Below are 27,588 nucleotides of genomic sequence, written 5' to 3' on the forward strand. Positions count from 1 at the left end.
GAGCATCACTCTTTTTTAGGTCAATCTTTATTCCCTTTGTGTTATCTTAAATGTTTCCTCGGGCTTTTTGGTGTTTGTGTCTGCTTTGTATATCTGGACACTGTCCATCTGTCAACCCCAACTTTCTTTTCAGCTACCTATGAAAGAGAGGGCAATGGACCAAGGGCAGGTCATGGAGGCAGAAAATGTCCAGAAACCAACTTGCCCTGTGAAGTCTGACAAACTACAGTATGTACAAGAGCTCACACCTGGTTTAAAGCATGAGAACATGGTTAAGCAGAGCAGAGCCTGCCCTCCTCCTCCTTGCTCCCAAGCAATTTGTTTTCCCTTTCCTGGAGGAGTGGAGACACCTCTCCAGGGAGTGCTGCTTCCCTCTCTGAATGCAAATGTTATCAGCAATAATGAGTAGCTCTGAGGACTCACAGAAATGGATGTACTGAGATGTGGAGTGGGTGGGAAAGATGGAGGCAAGTGCTGATTCCCAGTTTATGCAGGGAAGCTCTGTGCCCTATGAGAACAGATGGGGCAGGGGGGAGGCAGGGTGGCTTTTTCAGTGGGAATGCAGATGCACAGCCACCCCAGGGCTCAACGGGGCAATGCTTATGGTAGCAGCTATCCTGAGTCATTTTAAAAAGAGCATGAATAAACATACCATTAGCTTAAAATCAAGGTGGGTATTTTTATCATACTGGCAATGTACATCATAACAGCCTCTTTCTGCTGTAGAAATGTGATTAGAGATCAGTCAACTTACCCTCTTAACTACTTTTTAGTTCTCTTTTCCACCTCAGCTGTTGCATTGTGCCTGCAGCCCAGTAACCCACCTGCCCTCTCCCTGCCATGCAGTTCTTAACACTGCATTCATGTGGATTTCCATTCTCTACATACACTATAGAAATTCCTATTGAATTTAATAATTCATATCCTCATTATATATTATATTTATATTATATTTTATAGCCATTAATTTCACTAACAAGGAACACATTATTTTGGAGACAGGTGCTGTATTTCACATAATGAACAAAAGTTTGTGAAATCTCTGCAAATCCCATTGCAAAACTGAGGTTTGAAAAATTTTGGCCACAATAACATCAGTTTTTAAAAGTCACTGTAAATCTTGCTTTTATTTACTTTTCCCTGAACAATCATCTTTCTACCCACCAGCTGATGCGGTTCCTTGGTCAGCTCTGCTTGGAGAGGTCTGTCCCAGCAGGTTTTCTCACCCACACTACTGTGAGTGCCCCCAGCACCACAGCCAGGAGAAGCTGCAAGGAACCAGCACTTCGTTATGTATTTAGGTGTCTCTTCTATGATTATGTGAGATTTTCTTTTTCTCATTTGAGGCTTGCTTTGCTTGAAAGTTATTTTTCAGATGTTTCCAGTGGTGTTGACATCTCTATCCCATCTGGTGGTATAGCCTCACCCCTGCGTTATGCCAGTTGTTTGGGGTACATTGCTTGTTCTCTTCCCAGATATTTAAAGCTCTTCCCTCTATGAGTGGTAGTTAAATCTTTATTTGACCTGTGCTTGTGTTGAGGGCTCTATGCAGTTTTTGAAAGGCATCACAGCCTAGGAATCCCAATGGATTGGGGTGACATTTGAGCAGTTCAACTACAGGCTCTCTTATGGGGATTTGTCAGCTGGTGTGTTGCTAAGACTGCCAGCTGGAGTCCAAAGGCTGCGCCTGATTTACTGTCAATAAAGCCTATTGCACTAGCCTTCATCTTTCTTGTAGAGCACTATAGATTGAAAGAGTGCGAGAGGAGTAGCTGCACCTATCAGTATCCCTTCTGTTGTTGGGACTGGAGGGGCCATGTGCTGGTTTCATTATACCGATGCTCTCCACTTTAACTGGCTCTGTGTTAGGCACTACATGTCTTTATGCAGCTGACAAATTATATGATGGGTTAAAGATTATTCTAATCTGCTCTGCTACTCTTCTGGAATAAGCTGAGAAGGGAGCGTTTACCATATGTGCTGTGTTATTCTAGCTAATGTATCCAACCTTGTTTATCTGTCGCCTTCACACCTCATGTTTTTCTGTGATTCAAAACTGATTTACTGTTAACTGTTTACAGTGATTTGAACAAGAGAGGCTTGTCAAACAGACAGGAAAAAAGGTTTAATTGCTGATTTCCATGTTCTCCTGTGTCTGGATCTGTAGGATTCCCATTCTAGTGATTAAGGAGAAAAGCAAATGGCCTGTGTAAGCGGACTTGTTTCCCAGCTATCTCAGCAATTGTCCTTGATACAAGTCAACAGTATTGGATATTCTAACCTTCACCCTTTCCTATCCCCTTTTTTTTTTTCTTTCAGCAGTACAGATAGACAGGAGGAATGAGTCCTGTTTGAGCTCTAGCATTAGAGACTTAAAAGGCTTTTGGGCAGGGTGTTGTCTGTTGCATTGCCACAGACAATTGGTCAAAAGGTTCAATTCCCTTTTGTACTTGTTTTGTTGTTATAGGAAACATTTTATCCTGTAGGTGATACCATCCCACATCTTCCTCCATAAGATTTTTGTGAAAAATTTACATAAATATACCTTGCCTTAGTGGTCAGGCATTGCCTCATTAGAAGCCTGCAAGGGCTGGTTGCTCCTTATCTCTGTGCTGGCAGGATGGGGAATAGTGTGTGCAGCCTGTGCAGGGAAGGGTGTTCATTGGTTTTGCAGTGAGTCATGAAGCCTAATTTAAAGAATTCACGCTTAGTAATGTGACAACTGTGATGACGGGGTATGGAGTGGGGAAACAGCTAAGGGACACGTTAAATCACATGGAGAAAAGCAGATCTTGGCTGGAGGTAACCATGTTGGCTTTCACCCATTTTGATGAAATGAAAGCTGTGTTGACCTGTCTTATTTGTTCAACACCTAGATTCATAGTTGGTGAATCAGTACAGTAGATTTAGAGCTGATGAGGTAATTCACAGCTATATATGAGGACCTCTAAAAGAGGAGGGGACAAGGGTAAAGTGGATGAATGATACAGAACCTTTCTTTAAAAACACTGTAGTTGAATTGATTTATGCAGTAAATTACATTAACAAGCAGAAATGGCATCACACAACCTCCTCCTTTCAAAGAAGGCTGAGGAAGCAGGCGAGGTAGGAACTGTGGAATTTGCCCAGTCTTGTGTCTGGTACTGATGCTTTCTCTCCTGCACGCTCTACCGGTTTTTGCCAGCAGTCTCTGAAGTGCATGAAGGGTTGGGGCAGCTGTGGCCTCGAGCAATAATTTCTCTCTCTCTCTGCATGCCTGCCTGCCTGTCTGTTTGGGGTTTCATATAAGAATATATTTCTCTAAAGTCAGAATTGAGCAGCAAGCAAGTGATCTGGCTGGAGATGTGAGTTGGTCAGTTTATGGAAAGCAGAGCCAGGGGACGGGGAGAGTACTGTACCCCTTTTTCTTCTGCACTGATAAAACTGCTGCATCAGTGGTTGTTGTTTTTCTCATCTGCTTATTATGGATCAGCAATCCTGGATCAAAAAATTCTAATGCTGGGTCTGAATTTGAGGTTCATATTTCAGCTTTTTATCTTTACACTGCTACTGGGATTCCTTGTTGTTTTAGTGAAGTTGCACAAATGCCATGCATCTTGACTGCCTAGTGAAAAGAATGATACCTGTGTAAACTTCTTAGAGATCTGTAAAGGAAACCCATAATTACTATCTGTTGCATCTTTCACTTTATAATTCCAGTCTAGGTTTCCTACTTCATCCATAATTGGGTACAGATAGATTCACAAAGAGTTTTCTTGCTGTTTGCATAAGTTTGATCTCACCTCTGGGTTCAGCTCAGGCTCGCTGGCACCGTGATAGTTTGGAAACCGCTTGTGACTGGAAGTAGCCAGGTCACAATGTGCTTGGGTGCATTTTCTCTCTCTAAATACTCTGTAGTTATGCCACCTGCAACTACAGAGGGGTGTTACGCAGATATGGCTTTGCCATACCAGGGTATAGTGGAGTAGAACATAAAGCCTGATGTGATACTGAAGAATACTATTGCACCGCAGAAGATTTTTTTTTTCATGTTTCCTGGTCAAACGTTCCTATGGGGGCTGCTCTGTACTTGACAACCGAACCGCTGCTTTCTGATGAGCAGCAGCTCATACAAGGAGTAGAGTGTGCTGAGGCAGTGTGTATGCATACAGCCTGGGAGAAAAGCACATATAGGGATTTAAATAGATGATGAAAATATTTGTCATCAGTACAACATGGTGCTTCTCAAACTGGATTGTGATAGGAGGCTAAAAGTTGGGGTTACTTTTAAAAAACCCCAAACAGCGGGCTTGTTTTAAGTAGATTCAATGCAAAATTAAATAGAGGCAGAAAAGAAATGAAGCTCTTTGACAGCTGTGGTGTTTTAGTAATTCTTTGGTGCATCCCAACCCTCAAAAGTTAACCCTTTCTTGGCAGTGGCTAACAAGAAATTCTTGTTGGTCCTTTTTAATGGATGTGGGGTGGGAAAAGTAGTTAGAAATTCCCTTTATTTTCTTCAGCCTTTGGTGGGGAAAAAAAGTTACTTTTTTTTCTTTCTGATTAACTTCTTTATTTCTTGTTTCTGTCTTCATGTCTGTTTTGTCTTTTTGCTGTGCTTTTTTTGGTTGAGCTTTTAAAATTTAAGCATCTCAAGGAAGAAATGCTTGGTCAAATTCTGTCCTCAGTTACTTGGGGAAAAAAAAGCCAGGAAAATGTATTGACTTTGCTGGATGTTTATTGAAGTAACCCACCAGCAAACTAACAGAACTTTATCCTGGTCTCTTTATTAATTTGTAAATTTACTTGTCTAGTTATGAGGGCATATAAGTAAAATACAGCTGGTTATTTTCAATTGCTTTTAATTCAAATCAGAAGTTCCAGCACCTGCCGAAGTGGGGTGACCAAAGCAGTGGTTGTCTTTCGGTGAAAAGGACAAAAGTGTGATATAAAGCCTGAAAACGAGCCTCAGTGTTATATTCTGGCTCTGCAAAATTATCCTTTCTCTTCATCCAAATGTTCAGCTGCACTGACACCTCCAAGTAGATCCTTAAACCCTAGAGCAGATGTTTTAATGCTCTTACCTTTGCTTTGTCAACATGACACGTCAACGGCGAGTTGCAGCCCTGCATTTACATTGCAAGCACCAGGCTGCTTCGGGCTGGTGACTTGCTCTTTGACCTCATTCTTCCTTTGAACCTGCTGCCGCGGTGCGGTGCGTGCTTGGGAGCCGCGTCCCTCAGCCCTGCACCTGTTTGTCTTGTAATCCACAGACAAGAAAAAAGCAGGCAAATTCCAGCCTTTCAAGAAGCTCTTTGGCAAGAGGAAGAAAAGAGAGCCTGCGTCAGACTGCGAGGAAGCCAAACTGAAGCCCAGCCACTCCTTTGGCAACGTCTGCAACGGCACCTTCTCCTCCGATGAAGAGCCAAACGGTGGTCTGAGGTAAGCGCACACGGGTCTGCTGCCAGCCCCTGCAAACGCAAGGCTTGTTCTCCCTGCTTTTAACGGAATTAAATTTAAATTCTGCCTCTGCTGAGTGGTAGCAGGTTGTACGCTGCTTTTCATGGAGCGTGTGCATCTCTGTCCCTCCTCTGAAAGTGACACCCGCTGCTGTAGACCCTGAAGTCTCGCTTCTTGCATGTGTTACTTATTGGGTACGTGTGCCAGTCTGCAAAAAAGAAATCCCAGGATGAAGCAGAAATGAATTTGAATCTGGCTCTGTGATTTAACAGAACTTCATGGCAAACACCTGAGCAGAGGTATTAATGGCATTCGTGTTTTTAAAACTGGGAAAAGGGAAACTTGAACTGGCTGCTACAGATACTTTATTGTGTGGTTTTCCCTTCAAGGTGGTATCTCTGGGTCAAGACAGACATCCTCTTTTGGTCTATCCCATACAGTTTTTGTTTGTAACTGGGGTCAGCAGACAGGCTGCTTTTACTCTGATCCAATTTGAATGTAGAGGACAAGGAAGAGAGGAAAGAGAGGCGCCTGGAAATCAGATCATATTCCAGTGACAAGAGAGGGTAACAGATGACAGTGTGAGGATTTTCTTTAGAAATAGTGGGGAAAAAGAAACTGTACAGAGTTACCTAGTCAGCAGTCTCTCACTAGGAACAGAACAGAAAAAACCCCAAACAAAATCCCAAACAAACAACAACAACCCCCCCACACACACACACACTCCAACAACAACAAATAAGACCAGATGCACAAACTAATTGGGTCAGTAATACTTATTTCACTTTCCAACTGAAAGCCTCAGAGAGGTTAGTTAACTCCTGGTCAAAGCCTGCTCCTTTTCCAAAAAAAAGGACCTGTTTACACTGGGGAATGTGAGTATCTGAAAGTTAACAAAATATCTGAGAGGATCAAAAAACCATACCAAATTCCTCTGCTCAAGTAAGAAATGTGTATCATAAACATCACCCTGCACAGTATTTTCAGTGGTGCAAAGTCACAGCTGTGAAAATGTGATTCATTTTTCTTTATTTTCTCTGAGTTTCCGGATGGTTTGTTCCATTTCGTGAAATTCTTTAAGTACTAGGTTTCCCCTTTGGTTTCTGCGGTGCAGTCTTGTACTCCTCTTTTGCCTGTTCCAGTTTTTCAGAAAATCAAGGCTGAGCATAGCCACACCTTAGATAGAGATACAACTGACTGCTTTTGTGTTGCATTACCTCTGTGCATGATGCTGAGCAACTGTTGGAAGTTACAGTACCCACTGCCTCAAGAGCAGACTAGTGCAGAAGAGCAAAACAAAGGGCATCATCTTGCTATCAGGGATTTCCCATTCAGTGTAACTGAAAATGCAGTGCTGCACCCAGAAACAGTGATATGGGAACTTGTCCTGTTTCTCAACAGTGAAGTGAAGGTGTGACAGACCCTTGTAAGACTGCTAAATGCTTGCATTTTTAAATATATTAATTTTTCTAATTAATAAAGGCATTAAATTTAAGCTTCTAGTGGAATAAATCAGACTGCACAGTTTAAATCACAGGGGATTAGCAAATGTGAAGGGTCCCAAGTCTCATCTCAAGTGGAACATTTCTTTCTGTGACTGTGGTTTGAGAGAGGTTCTTCTGTTTTTAACCTGCGAGAAATACTCAGTGAAAATTGTGTTTTCCCTGTCAGGCTTCATGGTGCAAATGTGGGTGGGATTTGATAATAATTTTCAGTTTTCAGGTAATGTTTGCCATGCCACTCACTTTACAACAAGCATAGAGGTTCAGTGCAGTGCTTTGGGGAGCTTAGTTTTGCCACCCCTTTCTGTTTTCAGCAGCACGCTTCCATCGATTGTAGTTTTTTGCCTTTAGTAAAATTTCAAATGTTTATAAATTGAATGCAAAGCTAGGCTAAGTAAAATAATGTATGTAGTTGTTTACAAATTGTCTAACCGTAAATACATTGCCATGTATTCCACTACTGATGTAGAAATGGTCCAGAGCAAATGTAAGCAACTAGTAGCATATTTATGTAACCAAAATCCTCAGTAGTTTTATAAAACCATTTGATTCAAATTCTCACAGAATGTACAATGACTGAATATTTACAAAAGCTTAATAACAGCTCCAATTTTGCAACAAAATTTCAGGGATGTTCCCATTCCCTTCGCAGAGCTACATTTCTTCGTCAATCTGTAAAGTATGTTAATTTGTTATCTGCAGATGTTTCATATGGACTTCTTTTGTTTGGGGGAGAGGAAGTTGTTATTTTGAAAAGATATTAAGGGAAGAAGCTCCTTCAGGGAGATAGAGGAAAGCAAATAAATGAGTATAGGCTAAATAAGACATCTGTAATGCTTCCAAGACCTAAGGTAGTATTTCACTGAGTGCTGTATTGGCTTACAAGCCTGCTCAGAGTTAATGCCTGAATCTCTAATGGAGACTGCTCTGGCGGGTAATGAGGATGTAGAGGGAGCAATTTAGGTAATCTGCATATGGTGTAGATTGACTAGCTGAGTTGGAAGCAGCCTGAGAGATCTGTCTGTCCATCCCTTCTTACAGATACTTCCTGGGCTCATCAGATGCAAATAACTTGCTTGGTATCCTGATGTATGCACACTTCAACCTATTTATTCATCCCTGTTTTGCAATTCCCAGGTGGGAGGTTTCCTACTGCCATTTGTCTTGCCCTGCCTTGTGAAAGACTGGAATTCCTTTATCCACTTTTATATTGCCCTTCTTGAGTTTACAAAGTTAAAACTGTATTATAATAAAGTTATAACTTTATTATAACCATATGAGCTGGGAGCTAGAAGTGTTTATTACAAGACAAGTTAAGTTGCATTTGTGGGTCTTCACTAAAGTCTGCAGAAGCTTCTGTTCTGAGGCTGTGATTTGGTACTTTATAAGATTTTATATTTGTCACAGTTGACACTAAGCAAGCATTGTAAGGACATATCTGAAAGGGCACCCTACAAAAAGTTTGTCATTCTGGGTTGATGTGGGGAATTAAATTTTCTCATAGAGGGTACAGTAGAGTGCCTTTACTTGGGCTGAATGCAGTATTCCAAAGGACCTGGAATTAGACCTGTCATGTCTTTAGACTGAGGTGTGACAACATTGATCTTCCAGGGAAAAGTCTCTCAGCAAACTTTAGTCTCTTGACTGTGCCAGTCCATGAAATGGGACCCCTTTATTTGTAAATCCCTATCAAGTTCCACATAATCCCTGTAGAGCTCTCAGGTCATCTACATAAAGTCATCTTCATTATGAAGAAATCACCTGAAGATCTTGGCGCTCTCTGTATGCTGAGGAAGACTGCCAGTGAAGAAGAAAAGTGAGAGATTTCCTGTCTCACAAACAACTTTGCACAGTATTTGTTTGAAATATGTCAGCATGAATTGCTGTTGGGACTGGACCATGAATTGCCCAGCTCTTTGCCTAGTAGGGCTGTGCTAAACTGTACAGCAGTTACTATTCAGCTTCTTTTCTGCTTGTAGGGACCACATGTGTGATTCCTCCAACTGTATTAGTTCTTTGAAAATGCCTCCTTTTGGCAAGCAAAGTTGGTATTTGCTATTCAAGCTGCACTCTTGCTGAACTTGATCAGATAATTCAGAAAGATCATATAATTGCATTGTGTCACTTCCACGATTGTAGAAGTCAAAAGCATTCCCTTGCAAACATGAAGTTGGTTTCTGACAGTTTAACCAGCAGAACTTGAAAAATTATCTTTACTTGACAGTTGTCCTGACATCTTGCCAGGGAACTTCAATTCTAGAAATATAAACTGAGTATATGCGAGCTGAAGGAAAATCTTTCAGTACTTTTTGTAATACTTGCCCAGTGTCTGTACTCAAAGACAGGCTTCATGTGAGTTTAAGGCAAATGTTTTGTACAGTTCTCGTCACTAGGCTATCTAGATAAGCAAAATAAGCAATAAACTGTTTATGGACCAAAGCTGAGGCGAGGAGCACGGTGTGTTCCTAAGCTGCATCAGGAGTTTTATTGCTTGTGATGGAAAGTTGCCACCCTGGGGCCTCCCCCCTGGGAAATGTGGATGCAGTGCCAAAGATGCAGCACAAGTCAGGTCACACATCTGTCTGGAGCTGTGAGTTGTGTGATTGTCTCCTGGTAAGGACTAAAGTCTCCTGAATTTCTCCAGGCAGTCTGTCAGCCAGTGCCAAGAGTGAATCTTTCAGTTTGAAAAGAGCAGAAAAAAGGACTGGGGAGAGAGGAAAAAGTGCATTTCATTGTTGTCTTAAGAGGCTTTCATTTAGTAATTTGCTAAAGTTAATTTTGTCAGAAACTGGGTGGGTTGGGCTGTTTTACTGGTGGTTTACACAGACAGTCTGAAGGTGGAAAGGAGACACTGGTTTCATACCAGCTGCCAGGTTTTATAGTGCAATTGTGGCTTCCCTCTGCTTAAGAGAGGCCAGTGGCACCAGTGGAAAGAATGCCAGTGATGAATTGTCAGGGCTTCCATGGGATGGGGTGCCTGCACAGCATGTTTCTTGGTAGATACTTGACTGCTAGTAGCCTTCCTCAAAGTATTTTTTAGAGGGGAAACAATATGATCAAGATTTGATCCATTAGTTAAGTTGTGGTATCGCCAATAAATTCCAGACAGCTGTTGTTATTTATCTAAGAGGTAGCTGGCCTGTAAAGTATAAATTTTAATTTTACATTAATTTTGAATTCTGTGCCTGAATGGCCACAAAGGGCACAAGCACAAATTTTCAGGCAGAGAAAGGATAGGAAGTAGTAGCTAAATCACCATCTCTTTAATGGATTTAAATTTGAGAAAGAAGTCTACAGAAGGTGGAAACAAATGATGAATTGCATAGGTATGTAAAGGATAAGGGGGATTCATTTTATGAATTCTTTACTGATAGGAGGAGGACTAAGCAAAGACTTGGGCCTCTGTAAGCAAGGATGGAATGATGGCAACAAATCATGCAAAGAAAGCCACAGTTCTAACTTTTACCTTCATACAAAAACAGGGGGGAGAAAAAAAGCAGCACTAGGTGTACTTTTGACATTACATCTGGTTTTAGCCTAGGTGATGAACTTGGTTACCGTGCATGCCATTTATACCAGGTTTGTGCATACATGCATAGCAGGAGCATCACAGCTTTGAGAGAATATCTACATACGCCAAATAAAATAAATGCAGGTTCTTCTGGAGGGTGCAGATTGGGACCTGTGTTCTTGTGGCTGTTTTAACAGAAGTTAGAGATAGGAGAGGCTTGTTCAGTGCTCAACCACTCTTTCTGTGATTGTTCCCAGCTGAGCATTTACCTCGGAAAACAAAATTATTAATCTGATTTTTCAAAACTGTGCACAGCTTGGGAATTTCTGCAGGTATTTGTAGTCTTCTCCTATAGCAGCATATTATATGTTAGGTATAGGATTTATTCACTCATCTCTTGTATCTCCATTTTAGTTTCTGAATATTTAATTTTCATTTTGCATTTCATGTGAATGAGAACAGCTCATCTGCATCAACTGTGGCCTTGGTTACTAACTACTGATCAATGGCATTCACTCTCGTTGTCATAGAGACTGGCCTGAAAAATAAATGTAATTATATTTTCCTCATCTCTCAAGTGACTCTTTTATTATTGCTCAGGTAATTAATTACCTGACATGTACCTTGAAAGAATATGTGGTGATTTATCAAGTAAGGCACAAAAAAAATCCCCAATCAGGAGAAACTGCTCAGTCTCTTTCTGGACTTCTCATTGCCTTTTAAGCAATCCCATCCCCTGCTCTGATGGCATGTTCACCTTGCAACTCAGTTTTCCACGTCATTTCAATGGGTAATGCGCTTCACATGAAGTCTCCCATGTTACTTTGAGAAGATAGTGAAAATAGTAGGATGGATGCTATGGTCTTCTCTTCTTAGCATTGTCCTGTGCTACCTATAAACATCCAATTTGCTGCAGATGACAATCAGCAGCAGGACACAAAGATTCATATTCATGCTCCAGGCCACCTCAGGGATTTCACTAAAGACTTGACCCCAAGCTACAGTGTTTTCAGCATCTCATTTAGATGGACTTTTATAAAGCAGACAGTTGTTGGCACACAATATGTCCCAAAATTTCCAGAAGCAGCTCATGATATTTTCAAATCTTCAAAAGTGAAGTCTTGCTTTTGCCTCTGACTCAAACTTGTAAGCCTAATGTATAAACTTCTAATGTCTGTGTATTGTTTTTTCTGCATGACTATTAGAGCATTTGATCTCACGAAAATGATTCATCCAACAGTTCAGCTGTTTGGTTTCTAAATTTGTGGGCAGGGAGGAGGGGAACCCAACAACCTATAAATGATAACTTGCAATAACCTGCTTTGTTAAAATAGGGAGAATAAGAACTTTATTTGATGTATTTGTTTATTAGCTGGTAGAATACTTGCACATTCATAAATACCTATGAATTGAAGGTACTGGCTAAACATGAAAACAACCATACCTAGAGAGTCAAAAACTTCTGTGGTTTGGGTCCAGGGAACTGTCCTGATTACTTCTGGAAAGCCACTGCTTTGACACATTTCCATGGGGATGCAGCATTGGGCAGTTCTGTATGAAGCAATCTAGACCAACAGTAAAAAAAATAAGTGATCTGTATACCTGCTTGGAGCTTCAAAGAGCTTCTAAGATATCTTCTCTTTGTCACATCCAGTTTTCATACACTGGGCAATTTTTTTTCTTTTGCTTATTATCCTGGTTGCTGCAATTGGCTTTTGTCAGTCTCCTAATTTCCTTTGTAAGTGTCTGATTTTGAGTGCCTTCCTGACTCCAGCGGGAGTGCCTTGGTGCAGTGGTGCTTGGTGTCCACCTTCTCCTGGAGACTTCATCTTATCAGCACTCTCATTTCAGTAAGTATCTCTTCAAGCCCAAGCAAAAAATCATATGGACATTGTAAGGCTTCTAGAAAGAAAACACAGTTGGCTTTTCCTCATTTGTGTAAGCTGACACAAATCCATTTAGAAGTTTCTTATTTCTGGGTTACAAGGTGTACTGTGGGAATGAAGGGTCATTCCAGGACAGAAAAAGTGACAAAGAACAGCTTTGCTCTTCCCAGTTCTTTGCATGTATCTTTTTATAGGATTCATTATGGGGTTTGGTGAAATTAGAGCTGGTTTACCTTGTCTGTGATTTATACTGCAGCTGAACAGCACAGGACTAGGAGCCACAACCACCTTATGAGTCGCCGTTTCTGATCTGTACTGAGTGGCATGTGGTCAGGGCAGAAGAGTGGGGAAAGCCATCCTGAAATGACCCCAGGTGTCTCGACATAACATAAGATTAACATCATGCTCACTGTTTTTGGTGATCTTACCTTTTCTTGACACTTGCGGTTGCTTGACTCTGGCTGGATGCCAGGTGCCCACCAAAGGTACTCTATCACTCCCCTCCTCAACTGGACAGGAGAGAGAAAATATAACAAAAGGCTCGTAATTCAAGATAAAGGCAGGGAGAGATCACTCAGCAATTATAGTCACAAGCGAAACAGACTCAAAGTTTGATTTATTACCAATAAAATCAGAGTAGGATAATGAGAAATAAAACCAAATCCTAAAAAATACCTTCTCCCAACTCCACCTTCTTCCTGGGCTTAGCTTCCTACTTTCTCTACCTCCTGTCCCCCAGCAGCACAGGGGCTGGAAAGGGGGTTGTGGTCAGTTCATCAAACATTGTCTCTGCCACCCTCCTTTCTCAGGGCGAGGACTCCTCACACTCTTCCTCTGCTCCAGCGTGAGATCCCTCCCATGGGAGACAGTTCTCCACAAACTTCTCCAATGTGAGTCCTTCCCATGGGTACAGTTCTTCACAAACTGCTCCAGCGTGGGTCCCCTGTGGGGGTCACAAGTTCTGGCAGCAAACTTGCTCCAGTCTGGGCTTCTCTCTCCATGGGTCCACAGGTCCTGCCGGGAGCCTGCTCAGTGCAGGCTCTCCCCTTCTTCAGGCATCCCCCTGCTCCAGCATGGGGTCCTCCCCGGGCTGTAGGTGGAGATCTGCTCCCCCGTTAACCCCCGCGGGCTGCAGGGCACAGCTGCCTCACCATGGGCTGCATAGGAATCTCTGCTCTGGTGCATGGAGCACCTCCTCCCCCTCTTCCTTCACTGGCCTTGGTGCCTGCAGAGGTGTTTCTCACTCCTCCCTCCAGCTACGATTGTACAGGTTTTCCTTCCCCTTCTTAAATGTTATCACAGAGGTGCTACCACCATCGCTGATGGGCTCAGCCTTGGCCAGCGACAGGTCTGTCTTGGAGCCGGCTGGCATCAGCTCTCTTGACACGGGGGAAGCTTCTATCAGCTTCTCAAGAAGCCACTCTTGTAGCACCCCCACCCTACCCCACACTACCAAAATCTTGCCATGCAAACCCAGTACTGAACTCTTGCCTTCCTCCCTCCTGTTGCCAAGTTGCTTAAGTTTTTGTGCTCCAGAAGCTTTATTCTCAAGTATGTTGCAGTTTTGTTACTTACTAGAAATTTACACTAAATTCTATCAGCTTGCCTTTTTTTTTTTTTTTTTTAAAGCTTCTACTTGAGTGCAGAGATGCCTCACTGTATACATTGCAGTTTGTATATGATCCTGAGAATTCTTCAGTGGGTTTGTCTCTGCAACAGTCCCCAACATTTTATACCAGGTCTCACTCCGTGTCTCCTTTTTAACTTGTCTTTCATCCTCAGCCCTGATCATGACTAGCTTCATTTTCACCTCAGTAATTCCAGAACTTTTTTTATTATGGTCTTGACTTCTTCCATCACATATGCTGTCTTGCTTTAGTCTCCCTGAAAGGTTAGGCTGCCTTTCTGTCCACTTGTCCTCTCCCTTGCCTCCCTTTCAGATATTTTCATTACATTCCCTTCCCTAATCATCATATACTTTATTTCCTTTCAGATTCTGCATGGCGACTGTCTTTTTAGAAGCTGGTAAGGTGTAAGGACTGGGCTCCTGAACCAAGCAGAGTTGTCACCTGTAGTATAATACACCATCTTATTTCCTCTTCCTTTCCTTCCTTATGAGCTAAGTGCAATCACTGTATAGCACTTATTCCTGTCAAAACTAATATAGACTTTTCACTTTTCTGTATGTTTTATCATATTTTAGAGCAAATTTTGCATAACCATATGCTGCTATTAGATAGAATAGTGTAACATGCAGTGGATTGCCAGATCAAGTGTGAAAGTTGGACCATTTAGAGCCCTGTTCCTTCCACTAGTCTGCATATTTCTATGATAACTGGTGAATTGTCCACAATCCTCAAGCTATGTTAGGAATTCACTTGCAGAATTACTGGAAACCAGAGTGATGCCTTTCTCTGGATACTGAGACTTTCCAAGATTAGATGATTTGGTGAATAATTACATAAAATTCACATGTCAGGAACTATCTAGTCCCACCTCGTTACCTTTTCAGACAGCAGCAAGGGCAGGGCTGCTCTCTCAGCAAAGGTGAGTGGAGCTCCAAGAGGGATCCCACAGGAGGGTAGGGCCTTGTTGCCCAGGGTCAAGTCCTACAGTATCTAAGCAAGGCAAGCAGGAGAGATGCTGGGATGGTGGCCAGGTCCAACTAGGAGTACAGATAAGGCCTGGATGATAAGGCAGGTCTGAGTCTGAACCAGGAAGTCAGTCTGTAGGTCAGGATCAGATCCACTGATCACACCACAGGTCCACAGCTGAGAAGGCAAGCCAGGAAATCAGTCTGTAAACTGAAGTCTGATCAAGAGGCTTCATAGCCAGGTACAGTTGTGCCTGAGCTGGAGACTGGCAATCCTTCAGCATAGCTCCAGCAGGGACCAAACCCTCAGTGTGATCTTAAATAGAGGTCCTGGACCCATGTGTGTGGATGGAGGCCCCAGGTGATGCTGCTCAGGGATGTTAAAGCTTATTAGTGTACTCAGGGCCCTGATACTTCCCATGATTACTTTTTATGCCCTTAATTGTCATGATTTTAGTTTGATTATTAGCATAACATTACTTCGAGCTAGACTCGATCTCTACTTTAAAAAAAAACTTGTTAAGTTCATATGTTACAGATCCCCTGATGACACCAAACTGGAGCTTTGTATAAGATAATGTTGCATGATGTTTATGAAATGAGCAGGGCTACTAATACAGAGGCTGAAAAGCAGGTCCTTGGCATCAGTGGGATGCTGGTGGGTCATAGCAATGCAGTTTTCACAGAATTAGTGTCTTGAGGTTCAATAGTTCCTGAAGGTGATACGGATACATCTTTAGATTGAGCACAGAAATGATCTCTTAAGTTTACCTTATGCCAAAGAGTCCTTCAACTGCCCTGCTAAAAGAATCTCCCTTTTGCCTATTCAGCTTGTAAGGACCATGTTTACGGGTTTGTTAACACAATGAGGCAACATGCTGTCTGAGCACAGTTGTAACTCAGAGTTATGTTGCAGCATGAAAAATATTCCTCATCCAGGCATGAGTTAGAACCAAAACTCACATTTCAGCATGACAGATGAAAGAGAGGACACTAAAAATACAGCACAGAATTACAATCCTTTTTCCTCTATTACAGTATTAATGCATCTCTGGAATGACTGGAAAATGCAATTTATGTTTTTCATCTCTTGCTGCCCTGGGGACATTTATGGGAGATGCAAAGAGTTGGAATTGGATTTCTTTTTTAAAACAAAACATTAAGTAAAGGCAACCTATCGCTGCACTTGTAATTTCCCTGGGGCACTGTTCTGGGAGGTGACTTTCAGATGTCTTTGAAGGGATTGTACTAAGGATCAATACCTGGCTAAACCAAATCCATTCTGCTTTGCATGCTTCGTGAATTTTTTTAGTCTTAAAAATGGCTTTATGTTAAAAAGTTGACTCTGATCTCTAATGATTACAAAATTGGTTTCTAATGGAAATCTAAAGAGTGAAAGTCATGAGACTGGGGTTTTTGGAGTCAGTCTCTACAAACATGAAAGAACAGAACAACTCATTCTTTCTCTTTATTTTCCAATTTCTATTTCTAACTCTTTAATATCAGAGTGGGAGGAACGTTTATGACACACTGAAGAGGCAGTTGCTGGTGCAGGCTTTCTGTACTACAGTAATGCACTGGTATAGGATTATGCAAGAGCTGAGACGTTGGCATTCCCTGCTGACAGAATTTCCCCTTTTTAAGGACCCCACATTTGTCCTTGAGACATAGCTCTGCAGAAAAATGGGGTCTGAAACGTAATATCCACCAGTACCAAGGTCAACTTAGCCTTGTATTCTGTGCAGTATTACCCCTACAGATACTCTGATGTACTTAAGGGTGCAGTCCCGCAGCAGCATATGCTGGTTGAAGTCTGGACTGCAGTTTTCCTACTCTTTCCAAGTTCATGTGAACTGTGAGCACTAAGCGAGCACAAAAGAGGTGATGGGAATACATGGAGAGAAGGATAAAGGGAGGAAGGGTGTTATGTTACCCAGTCCTGAGTATGGAATATCTAGAGCTGACAGAAAATTGCATCCTAAACAGATAACAATGCTTAGCAGTTGATGGCTGATGGGGGTCCAAAGACCAATCTTTCTCAGTTTGCTGGTCTTCATGGGAGAGGAGTAAGGCTGTAGGCTCAGGGTAGTCTCATTCTGCTGTGAAGGATTTGTTTCGCATTTCCTAGTTTCTTAGTACACACAGACACCTCAGCAAGAGCGAGTAACAGAAAGAGGCGTTACTGCACAGAGGTTTTTGAAAGCCATATTAATATATAGATACATTATAGCTATGATACTTCCAATATCTATGTATCTGTTTTTCCTCAGGTTTTCTGGGATTCTTCCAGAAGTCTGAAATACAACAGAAGGTGTTCTCTGTTTCCAGGAGAATGAATTTATCAGCACCAAGTTAAACAAAAAGACTGAGAAACATTAATTTTATGCAGAAGAGAGCTAGTTAGGGGCAAGATGTATTTGAGGCGACTCTTTTTACAGCTAAATGCAGTTAAACCTGGGCTAGGAGTCCATGTCTTGTCCATGGTCAAGATGTGGTGTGGTCCTCATACTCCATGTTTTGCTCAGTTTCCCACTTGTTTGACACTCCTGGCTTCATTATTTGTAAAAATCCTGTGGGAAGTTTGGCTGTGCTGTACTTTTATGCTCTTGGAATACCTCAAGATAAAGACATATCCTGGTGCACTCTTTTTGTGCCAAAGCCCATGTGGATCAAAGAACCTGTCCTATATTCTCAAAACTGTAGTAGTTCTTAAGAATTTATTCCTAATAAAAGAAGGTGAAAAGTATGCTCTTAGTTTTGTTGAGAAACCAAGTATTCAGGCCTATCTTCAGGAGTCTGAAGAGGGAGACAGGTGGGGCAAAGAAAACTCCTGAGAATGAATGGAATTTAACTTTGCCTTGAGTATGAGAAAATTTGTTTTGAAAATTTCTGTATTGGAACTGAAACTGGAACATGATATTTGAATTGCAACACATCTTCAGAAAGAACATCTTTAAGGATTTGCTAAAAGTACTTTGTATTTTGGTATAGCACATCCATAATTCATTTAATTTTGTCAGGTTTCTGGAAGTGAGTCAGATGGTGATTCAGTTATTTTCAGCACAAACAGCCTCTGAAGTGTCATCAACAGTATTATCAACAGAAGTGCTCATAAACTGATACCACTGTTTTCCCACATCTCTTGGAAGTGATATGGCAGTTTGACACTGTAATACCTTCAGCCATGGCTATGACTGTAGCCCAGGTCTCTGACATACCATGAATTTATCGAAAGCCATTCCTGATGTCAGCATACTTTTTAATTGCGGGGAGAGCTTTCTGAAGCACAGTCTGTAGATGTGGATTGTGAGGATGTTATTGTGTAAAGGCTTCTGAGAAAAACCTCGGAGGTGGGAATGGTGGTAGCAGTGAAGGAAACTCAATTATTCATACTGTATTATGACTTAAAAGAAATTCAGTCTTTCCAAAAGTAGAACATGAGGAGGGTGATAAAAGAGGTGCAGAAAGGACCTTTGTGACATAATCTTTCAAACTCACAGCTGGGAAGATTTGAAAGGATTGTGGGCTCCAAGTGAGTAGGATAAGAGACCTTTTAGAAAGTTGAAGTGGCCTGGAAATGACCTTAGATGTTCTTTAAACTCACCCATAAAAGAAACTAGGTTACTACAATGTGCGAATCAGTTTTTACCAATGTACTTTAGCCTACATAGATATTTAAGCAAAATTCTTAGAACATTTTTAGCAGTTATTGGACATGTAGCTAGCAAAATTGCTCAGTCACAGAGTTCTGAAATACCCAGAGTATCTACAAAGCATTTGGAGGGGATACAGTAGAGAGGTCTTGAGTTAATTCACTGCAGGGTTTTTTGTGACTGGTTCCATGTGTTTTGACAATTTGGAGTATGTCTGTTTTGGTAGCAAGTTAATAAGAATACAAAAACAGAAAAAAGCTTTCCAAGCTCTTTTTTTTTTTTTTTTTTCACCTAGAATACTGTGTTCAGCTTTGGTTCCACCTATACAGAAAAGATGTGGACAGGCTGGAGAGGGTCCAGAGGAGGGCCACTAAGATGATTAAAGGACTGGGAAGCCTGAAACATGAGGAAAGGCTGAGAGAATTTGGTTTGTTCAGCCTTGAGAAGAGAAGGCTTAGGGGATACCTTATCACCGTGTTCCAGTATTTAAAGGGTGGATACAAAGAAGTTGGAGACTCCTTTTTTACAAGGAGTCACATGGGAAAGCTGAGGGGTAATGGGTACAGGTTACTCTTGGGGACATTCCGATTGGACACAAGAGGAGAATTTTTCACAATGAGAACAATCAGCAACTGCAAAAATCTCCCCAAGGAAGTGGTGGATTCCCCAACATTGGACACTTTCAAGGTTCAGCTGGACAGGGCGCTGGGCCATCTTGTCTAGACTGTGCTTTTGCAAAGAAAGGTTGGACCAGATGATCCTTGAGGTCCTTTCCAACCTGGTATTCTATGATTCTATGTTTGAAATATGTTTGGCTTCAGCTCTGTGAAAGAAAAATGTGTGATGCCGTGTAATGAGTAAGTGCCTAAACTGAAAGCAGTTGGCATATGGGAGGACGTCAGAGAGAGATGTTGTACGTGCTTAGCATGGTCCTAGCCTGCCCTCCGTACCATTGTGGGCACTTGTCAAAGACAGGTTTGGACTTTCAGTGGTGATGTACTTATGATTGCAGGTCACATGAAGCTCCCAAGGTATTTCACATGATCCAGTGTCCCAAAGGAAGCTTCAGATGACATTTTAACAAGTCTGATCACACTAGTCATAAACCCAAAACCTCACATAGCCAAAAGCCATTGTGCTGTGCATCTCTGTCAGGGGATTCATTGGGTTAGCTCACAGGCAGTTGGTCAGACTAGATCACTGAAGGTATCCTCAGCTCTGTAGCAGGATGGGGAAGATCTTCGTCTGCAGCCATGTCCTAGGCAGTCCACCAGAACTGACCTCAGCAGTTCCTCTTTTTTTTCAATTCAGGGGCTCGGATTATTGGGTAGTTCCTGCTGCCAGAGCATCCCTGCTGCTAGTCAGATGACATTTTGGGGGTTTGAACTGCTAGCAAACCCTGTTCAGTTCAAAACCTGCAGGTTGGCTGTTCCCAACTTAAATATTAACAGATTCACTAGTAAGGTCACGCACAACTTGCAAACAAGTCACTGAACTCTTTGGTGACTCCATTGCAACCCTCGCCTACTAATTAGTTATAACAAACAATAGGGATAAACATGAGCTGTCTAATTTTGAGAACGCCAACCCACTGGACAGTAAAAGGGGAGAATGGTGTCATATGCACGGGGAATAGCAGTGAGACAAAGCCACAAGTAGCTGAGCCACAGCATTGCTGGCAAAATCTTTGAGAGGGAATCCTCTCTGGAGCACAGTGTGACCTGGATTTTGCATCCTCAGCAGATCTCTCAACTCAAAGGTAAAAAGTAAACAACAAATTCCAAGTAGCCTCACCTTCTGCACTTGCAACAGTTTCACGTGCTGAACCATGCAAATGCAGGAGGGGTTGGCATGTGCTGGTTTGTCAAATTTTGCATGTTTGGTTTTGGTTGTGAATACAGACTTTTTTCTCCCCTTGTTGAATGCTGGAGCTTTCAGTTCAAACAGACCTACATGGATATATGAAAAGAGCCAACTTTCACTCAACGTCATTCAAGCCACCATTTTGCAAGCCAGGCCTGCTAGGAAATTGTCCCTGTTTAAGGGGCATTTCTCAAGCTGTGGTTTGCGGGCTGATTCCTGGATGGCCAAGGAAAGTAGATATATTCCAGTGCCATGCAATTTTACCACAGCTCTGTGTACAGGCTGAGTCATGACAATTCAGTATAGAAACAAGAGGATTTAAAAATATACCTTTATGGTTTCTCTAATAAAAGGTTTCTAAAAGAGAGTGTACTACCTTTAGCAGCCAAAGACAATCAAGTTGTGTTTTTTATTTTAAAAAAATATCTAAAATAGAATATAGCATCAGTTAAATGTTCCTCTTTTTTGATGAATAAAAATGCCGTGAAATATTGACCAGCTCTTTACTTGATTGTGTGCTGGTTTGTTTCAAATGAAGCATGTTGTTCAAATATTAATTCTGGATTAAAAAAAATAGTTTTTCAGTTAGTCTGTGATTGCATGGAGGATGAAATGATATAGGCAGTTGTGTGTCTTCTTCCCAAAAGCTTGGATTTATTATTTTGAGAGTGCAGGCATATTTTATATATAAGCTAGAAAGAGGGAGAGGTTGTGTGTGTGTGTAGGTTCCTTTCTGGTTACCTGTAAGATATTTAGTTATAAAAGTCAAGGATAGCCTCTCTTTAATCAGTTATAAAGGTTAATGTAACCCTATATAACATTATTACTTGGTAAGAAAAGGTTATTGTTTATATTTGAAAAGATCGTGTTCATACTCTGGAAAAAAATAGATAAAAATATAATACACTTATTCCAAACATATTTTTTTTTCCTCAAGGTTGAATAGAAGTATCTTGAACACCTTATAAACTTTTAGCACATTTTAAAAGGGAGAAACAGATAATATACTGATTTTCTTAAATATGTGAGGCTTTAATTTTATTTTTTTTTTACTTACCCCTCTTTCTGGAAGTATCATCTTCCTTGGTTTTGCTGAAGTATTTGTTTATAATGTTTTTACTGTGTCTAGAAGTTTGTGATGATTAGATTGGTATAGAAAGTATCCATTTCCTTTCTCCAGATTGTTTGTTTACTGAAGCTGTAAATGGGTTTCATAGAGTTGCCAATAGGTTATTAAAAGGAGAGACTGAAGGCCTCTCAATTGTTCAGTTTTCTTCTACTGTGGCTTTTATCATGTTTTTATTTTACTGGCTTTCCACTCACCATGAAATACTCTAGGCAAGACAAAACATGACTTTCAAACTCAAACATTTTTCCCCCCAAATGCTCCCAAAACGCAAAAGTAACAACCCACACTCCTTTTTATTTTATTTTTTAATTCTCAGTTTTCTTGATGACCCTTTAAAATTTCCAGTAAATTAAACTACTTTTTGTTTAATCCCTTTGCCTTTGGATTTAGAGCAGGGCCATATAACTAGGTCATTCATGACATGCTCTCTTCCTTGGCATCCCTGGGACTCACGAATACCAGCTTTCTTAAATATGCAGTCTGGTAATGTATGCGTTATTATCATCTACTCTGTATCCTAAAAGTAACATTTAGATTTGAGATTTCTAAGGAAAATTGATTGAACTTCTCAACATGCCTATTAAAAACACAGCGCTCTGTGTCCTTTCAAGGAGGAAAACTTTGTGCAGGAATTATGTACCTACATTTAACTTTTGATAACAGAATATGTTTGGATACCTCTCTCTGGAAATGTTCGAAGCTTTTTATGTAGAAGGCAAGAGGGAGGGAAATCCATGCAGCAGGGCAGATATGATATGAAGCGTCACTCTCATAAATTAATTGCTGTGCTTATTTTTAACTGTTTTTTTCTAGGTCCTCCCATTATTCTATGGGCAGTCGAGCTTTTTCCCATGAGAGTATTTTTATACCTGATGGGAGAACAGAGAGTGAACAGGCCATCCAAGCAATGTCACAGGAGAACGTTTTAGGAAAAGTTAAAACTCTTCAGGTAAGAAATTGTAAGTGGGAAAAATACTTAAAATGTGGTGGAAAATGGTTTCCAGAATGTGTTAAATGTGGATGAAGGTGAACTGCTTTTTCAATGGCCTTGGGGCAGTTTTTTAGCCATGTAGGTTATCTACCCAAAAGTCATGTAAATAATTTGGATAATCTGCAGAAGATCTAGGTTTTGGTCTTGAAAGGTATGGCAGTGATGCTTCAAGCAAACCTGCAGCAATGTCTGCACCTTATGGGACTCATTTGAATGGAACTCATGGTTTTGGCATGTCCAGATCTATATGCCTGAGACCTACAGATGTAGTATTGAGTGAAAAAATGAGGGTGGTGTTGGCGGCAGGGAATGGCACGCAGACTGAGATTTCTTATCCTTGTATATGTATTACACTTTTTTCTCCTCCTTTTTCTCCCTTTCAGTGGTTCTCATGAAAGGTGGATATGTTTATCTCTGCAAAGCAAACATCACATCAGTAACTACATAAAAAACACATTTGGGTATTTCCTTCTAAAGAGCTTTACACAACCTGTTTTCCCTTCTTTTCCAGAACTCTGTCCCATTAATGCTTTAACTAATTTTTTGCTTTCCTTCTTGTACATCTGTAAGATTACCAGCTCTGTGCTTTTCTAGACCTTGAAAGAGCTGTCCTTCAGAAACATGTTTCAGTTTCTTGCTCAGGATGCTGACGTGTTCTGTCAAAATGCTGATAAATTTTTAATGCCGTGCTAGTGCCATTACCCTGTAACTAACTACCACTGATATTTTTTACCTCCAGAGTCTACCCGTGGTCCATCTTTTCTGGTGAGTGAGAGAGATCATGCGCAGTAGACAGATCCAGCCCTTCAGGATGAGATTGTTCCTTTTTCCTGCCCAGTGCTGTCAGCAGACAGAGCACTTGAACAGCATTGGCTGTGCTGACTGTGGTTGAACTTTGAAGTAGAAACCACACTAGGACAGCTCCAATTTCTCTGTGCTGTTTTTTCAGCTAAAATTTCCCAGGGTCAGGTAGATGCAATGCATGCTACTTTTCAGGCTAGAGACCATTATACTTTAAATGAGTGCTGACTCTGGGCAAAGACATAAGCAGGTTGGACCTGTCTTGCAGAATGCTTGAGTGTCCTTTGGATACAAAGCTCAATGACTTGTGCAAGGAGCTTAGCTCTCCCTAGCTGTTGGATCTGTTGTCTTGGCTTCAGTATGTTAGCCTTTTTCTGAATAACTTTTCACTTTGTACGAGTGGCTTCTCCCATTTGCAGACTCACCTTAAAATTTCCGATGGAAATTATTGCCCTCACTAAACTCAGACATGATAAAAAGTATAGTTACTGCAGTTGCTAACAACCATCTTCACTAAGCAAATGGTAACTCAAGAAAATTAAAGCAAAAAAAAGCCACCCTTGAAAGTCACAAAGCCAGTGATACGCTCTTGCTTACGTGAACTTTACATAATCATGAACTTTTTTGGGTGTGGGTACTTGCATGTATTTTTAGGGGGAGTGTTGTTTCAGCTGCTTGATGTCAAAACCGTGCTTACCTTTTTGTTTAAAATTGAAGACAGTAGTTTGTTTTTATCATTTTAATATAGCTGCAACCCAGCCTGTAACAACTCAGATTCAGCTTTTCCCACTCTACTGGTGATGGTGATACCCAGAGTAACTCATTCAATCAGAAAGGAAATGCATAATAGAATGCAAATGACAGTTTTAACTATTTACATGTTTACACAGAAGTTACATATTCATCTAAATATCCATGGATTTTTTAATAACCCCATGGAAAGGATCCTTATAGCAAGTCCAGGGGCCACCTCTTGTATCTGCAAAACCTGCTGCCCAGCACATAATTGTGTCCATTTCTTTAGCCACGATTTCTACAACTTTTCTCTGAGTTTAAGGACAAGAGCGTGACAAAATCCCATCGCACAATTTTAGGTTGACCTTCCGGTTGAGTCCCAGATCTGATCAGTTATTTGGAGTATCATTCCTGTCCGAAGGTTTTATGCATTCCGTACCCCATCCTTTTTTCTCCTGTAGCATTCTAAAAGGAGACTATGTTTGCTATGTGATTTTGCAGTCATAGAAAATACTGATACTCAGTTTCCACTTATCAGAAGTTTGTATCTACTTTGAAGTCCCTTTCTGCAAGCTCACTCCCACTGGGAATGTCTGTATTTCTTCAAGTGGTGGAACAAGAGGAGACAGTCATCTCTTCTGGAAAAATGCTCCTTAAAACCAATTCTGTAGCCAGCTCCCAGTCCCATGCCATTGCTACGCTACCAGCATTACTGTGGTTTTGCCCAGGCTTGCATGTCACGGTGGAAGCACAGCCTTTCTGGTTTCCATTTGCCTGGCAAGATGATCCTCAGTAAAAAAGTGTTGCCAGGATTCAGTGCCCTGTGCTGGCTCTGAACTCGCTGTATTCCAAATGGAGATCAAAAGCTCTGCAGATTTCAACTTTTTTTCAGTCATTTTTTGGGGGGTGGTAGGGTGAACATTCCTGGAAAATTTAAATGTTTTTGGAAGAGGCACCATGCTTACAAGCCCAACTGATAGTGTGGTGAAAAGGGTTTTGAAATCAGAATAGAAATCCAAGCCATTTAATACTGATGGTGCTGAATCTCATTCTGCTGACCACCAAGGTGTTTCCCCCTTCTTACCTTGCATTTCTGCTGACTTTGGAATGTTGATGAACCCATAAAAAATGTTGTGTAATGGTGGAAAACTCTAGCAGTCTGGGCAGCTGGCCAGCAAACGCACTGGTTCAGCTTCTTATTGTAGGAATTCTCTCTGATTATGTGTGCAAAGTAAATTAGTTCTTTCTAGAATTGCTCTCTTTTTTTCTTGATTTTCAGATGGGTGGTATTCATCTTATTAGGCTTTCTGTAAATGGATTTGGTCATGTTCAAAGGTTTTAGCTTGTGCTAAAAGCTGGGCTGAGAAAAAAATTATTTCTTAACCTGCAATAACCTTTGTGTATCCTGAAGTTATTTTGTGTTAGCTCAAGCCATCTGGTCTTTTAAAAGCAATCTTTTCCTTGTCCTTTGGATCTGCTGAGATTTATCATTATCTAGTTTTTAAGATCCAGTGTAGAAAGCCAACCTGAACCTGCTTCCGCAAAGAGACGGTACCCAGGCACTGGTACTCTTAATGCTGAACTCGTTTAGGATCTGGTTCTTTACTTCTTGTACAAGACTCTGAATGAGACACAAGGAGTGTTTAAAATCTAAGTCTAGAAGTGTGTCAGAACAAACCTAAAAGAAACTCTGGGAGTTTGTTTTTATATCCTTCCTTTTTATAGGTTAGTGGGGGATTTTTTTCTTGCATCACAGTGTGTTAGATCCACTTCCTCATACTTTGCAGCAGTGACTCTTCTTCCTACTACTGATATTTGCCAGAAATGGTCAGCAGATGAACAGGAGACAGTTTTTGTTTCAGGCCCACAAAAACTGTAGCAAGTAAAATGGAAATTTGTTTTGAGCATTAATATATTGATGTGTCTAAGCCAGTATCTCCCTTTTGCTGTGACAACACCATGGTGTGGCACTGCTGCTGCCTCTGGAGGCCCTTTGCATTCACTGAAAGTATCTCAGGTCATCCAGCATCCATGAGGCTGTGGCAGTCAGCTGCAAGAAATATTAAAGGCTGACTATGGCGTATGGCTTATTGCATTTAGGAATTACCGGACTACAACTTTTCTGTTTCATGTGGCCACGTGGTTTAAAACAAACAAACTCTTTGCTCTGTAAATTTGTAAAACACCCATTTATTACACAGGTATTAAGTGTGATAAAGCAAGTCTTGTGAATCCAGACTTCTTGGTCAAATTCTAAAGGACCGCTTTTTAAATTCACGTTTCCCTGGCTTTGTAATGATGAATGTCCCAAATAATTTTCTTCCTGTCAGACCTAATGACTGTTCAGTTTTGGATCCCATTTCTTTTAGACATGAGCATATCTTAGCTAATGATCAAGCCAGTGCTTCCCCTACTGTGCGATGCACATCAGTATTCTAACAGCCATTCCCACTGTTGTTTCTCTTTGGTATAGCCCAGATCTCAACAAGGCTACAAAGTCATTTGCTAAACCTCAAAGCTATTATCTTTTTACTTGATGCTCTGTATTTTATGGAATTGGGAATTTTCACTGCATGATTGCCCAACTTTGTATTTCTTACAATTCATTTCTTTGTTGCCAATATTTTCTAGTGCCACTGCAGCATAATTGCTTTCTTCACATTTGATAATTGTTTTCACTTTATAAACTGAATTTATCATTTTTTCTTAATCATTCTAGCCTTTCTGGGCAGACCCCCTTTTTTCTATGATCCTATTAAACTCTGTAAATTTGTTTCTATTTTCCTTACCTCTGCTTTGGTTTTGGTACTCTGGAAGGAGAGGCTCAGTGACAAATACCACAGATTCTGTAAGTATCTTCAGGCTTCTCCAGAAAGTCTTGCTCTTAACATGTGAGCATCTGTAAGTGGTCCATTGCCACTGTATGCCAAAATCTTCCTTTGCATCTGGATTTGCTGCAAATACATATCTGTGGAGATACGTAGCAGTTTTCTTCTCCACCATTGTTCTATTTTGAACTCTCCCAGAATCTTTCCTGAAGTGTAATGCCCCAAACCACAAGACGCTCCAGCACTGGAGAATGGAACAGTTCCCTCCCTGCATCTGATATCCAAAACACCTGTGGTAATACTTCTTATTTTTCTCCTTTTTTGGTAGGTTTACATGTTAATTTTACATCTAGTTTACTTTCTAATACCTCCAGCTATACCAGTATAACTTCTCACATGATGCTTTCCAGTTTATTCTCTTTGATTAAAAAAAAAAATGCTTATGTGAGGTGTTTTGCTTGTTTAGATATGCTGCAGATTTCCCTGTTTGGATAAAGAAGTGGACTCACTTCCGTAGAAAGAACAATTAGGTAAACTGTCTTTTCAGCCTAGAAAAGAAATGTTAAGAGAGAGAATATGATAGAGATGCATGAAATCATCAATGGAATTGAGAAAATGAACAGAGGAAATTATTCAGTCTTTCACAGCATGAGAACACAT

General features: G+C 40.9%; 1 protein-coding gene across 11 annotated transcripts in view; it reads left to right on the forward strand.

Annotated features, from left to right (window-relative positions):
* Nucleotides 1-27,588, forward strand: part of KIAA1211 (KIAA1211 ortholog) — a 134,898-nt gene that overhangs the window by 84,342 nt on the left and 22,968 nt on the right. For all 11 annotated transcript variants that reach the window (XM_026846858.1, XM_026846861.1, XM_026846862.1 and 8 more), the window contains 2 exons: nucleotides 5,250-5,418; nucleotides 22,387-22,522. In XM_026846858.1, the coding sequence (XP_026702659.1) occupies nucleotides 5,250-5,418; nucleotides 22,387-22,522 (305 nt within the window). The remainder of the gene's footprint in view (nucleotides 1-5,249; nucleotides 5,419-22,386; nucleotides 22,523-27,588) is intronic.

The sequence above is a fragment of the Athene cunicularia genome (genome assembly GCF_003259725.1).
Source record: "Athene cunicularia isolate RWA chromosome 4 unlocalized genomic scaffold, athCun1 chr4_part1, whole genome shotgun sequence".
In the NCBI taxonomy this organism is placed as follows: Eukaryota; Metazoa; Chordata; class Aves; order Strigiformes; family Strigidae; genus Athene; species Athene cunicularia.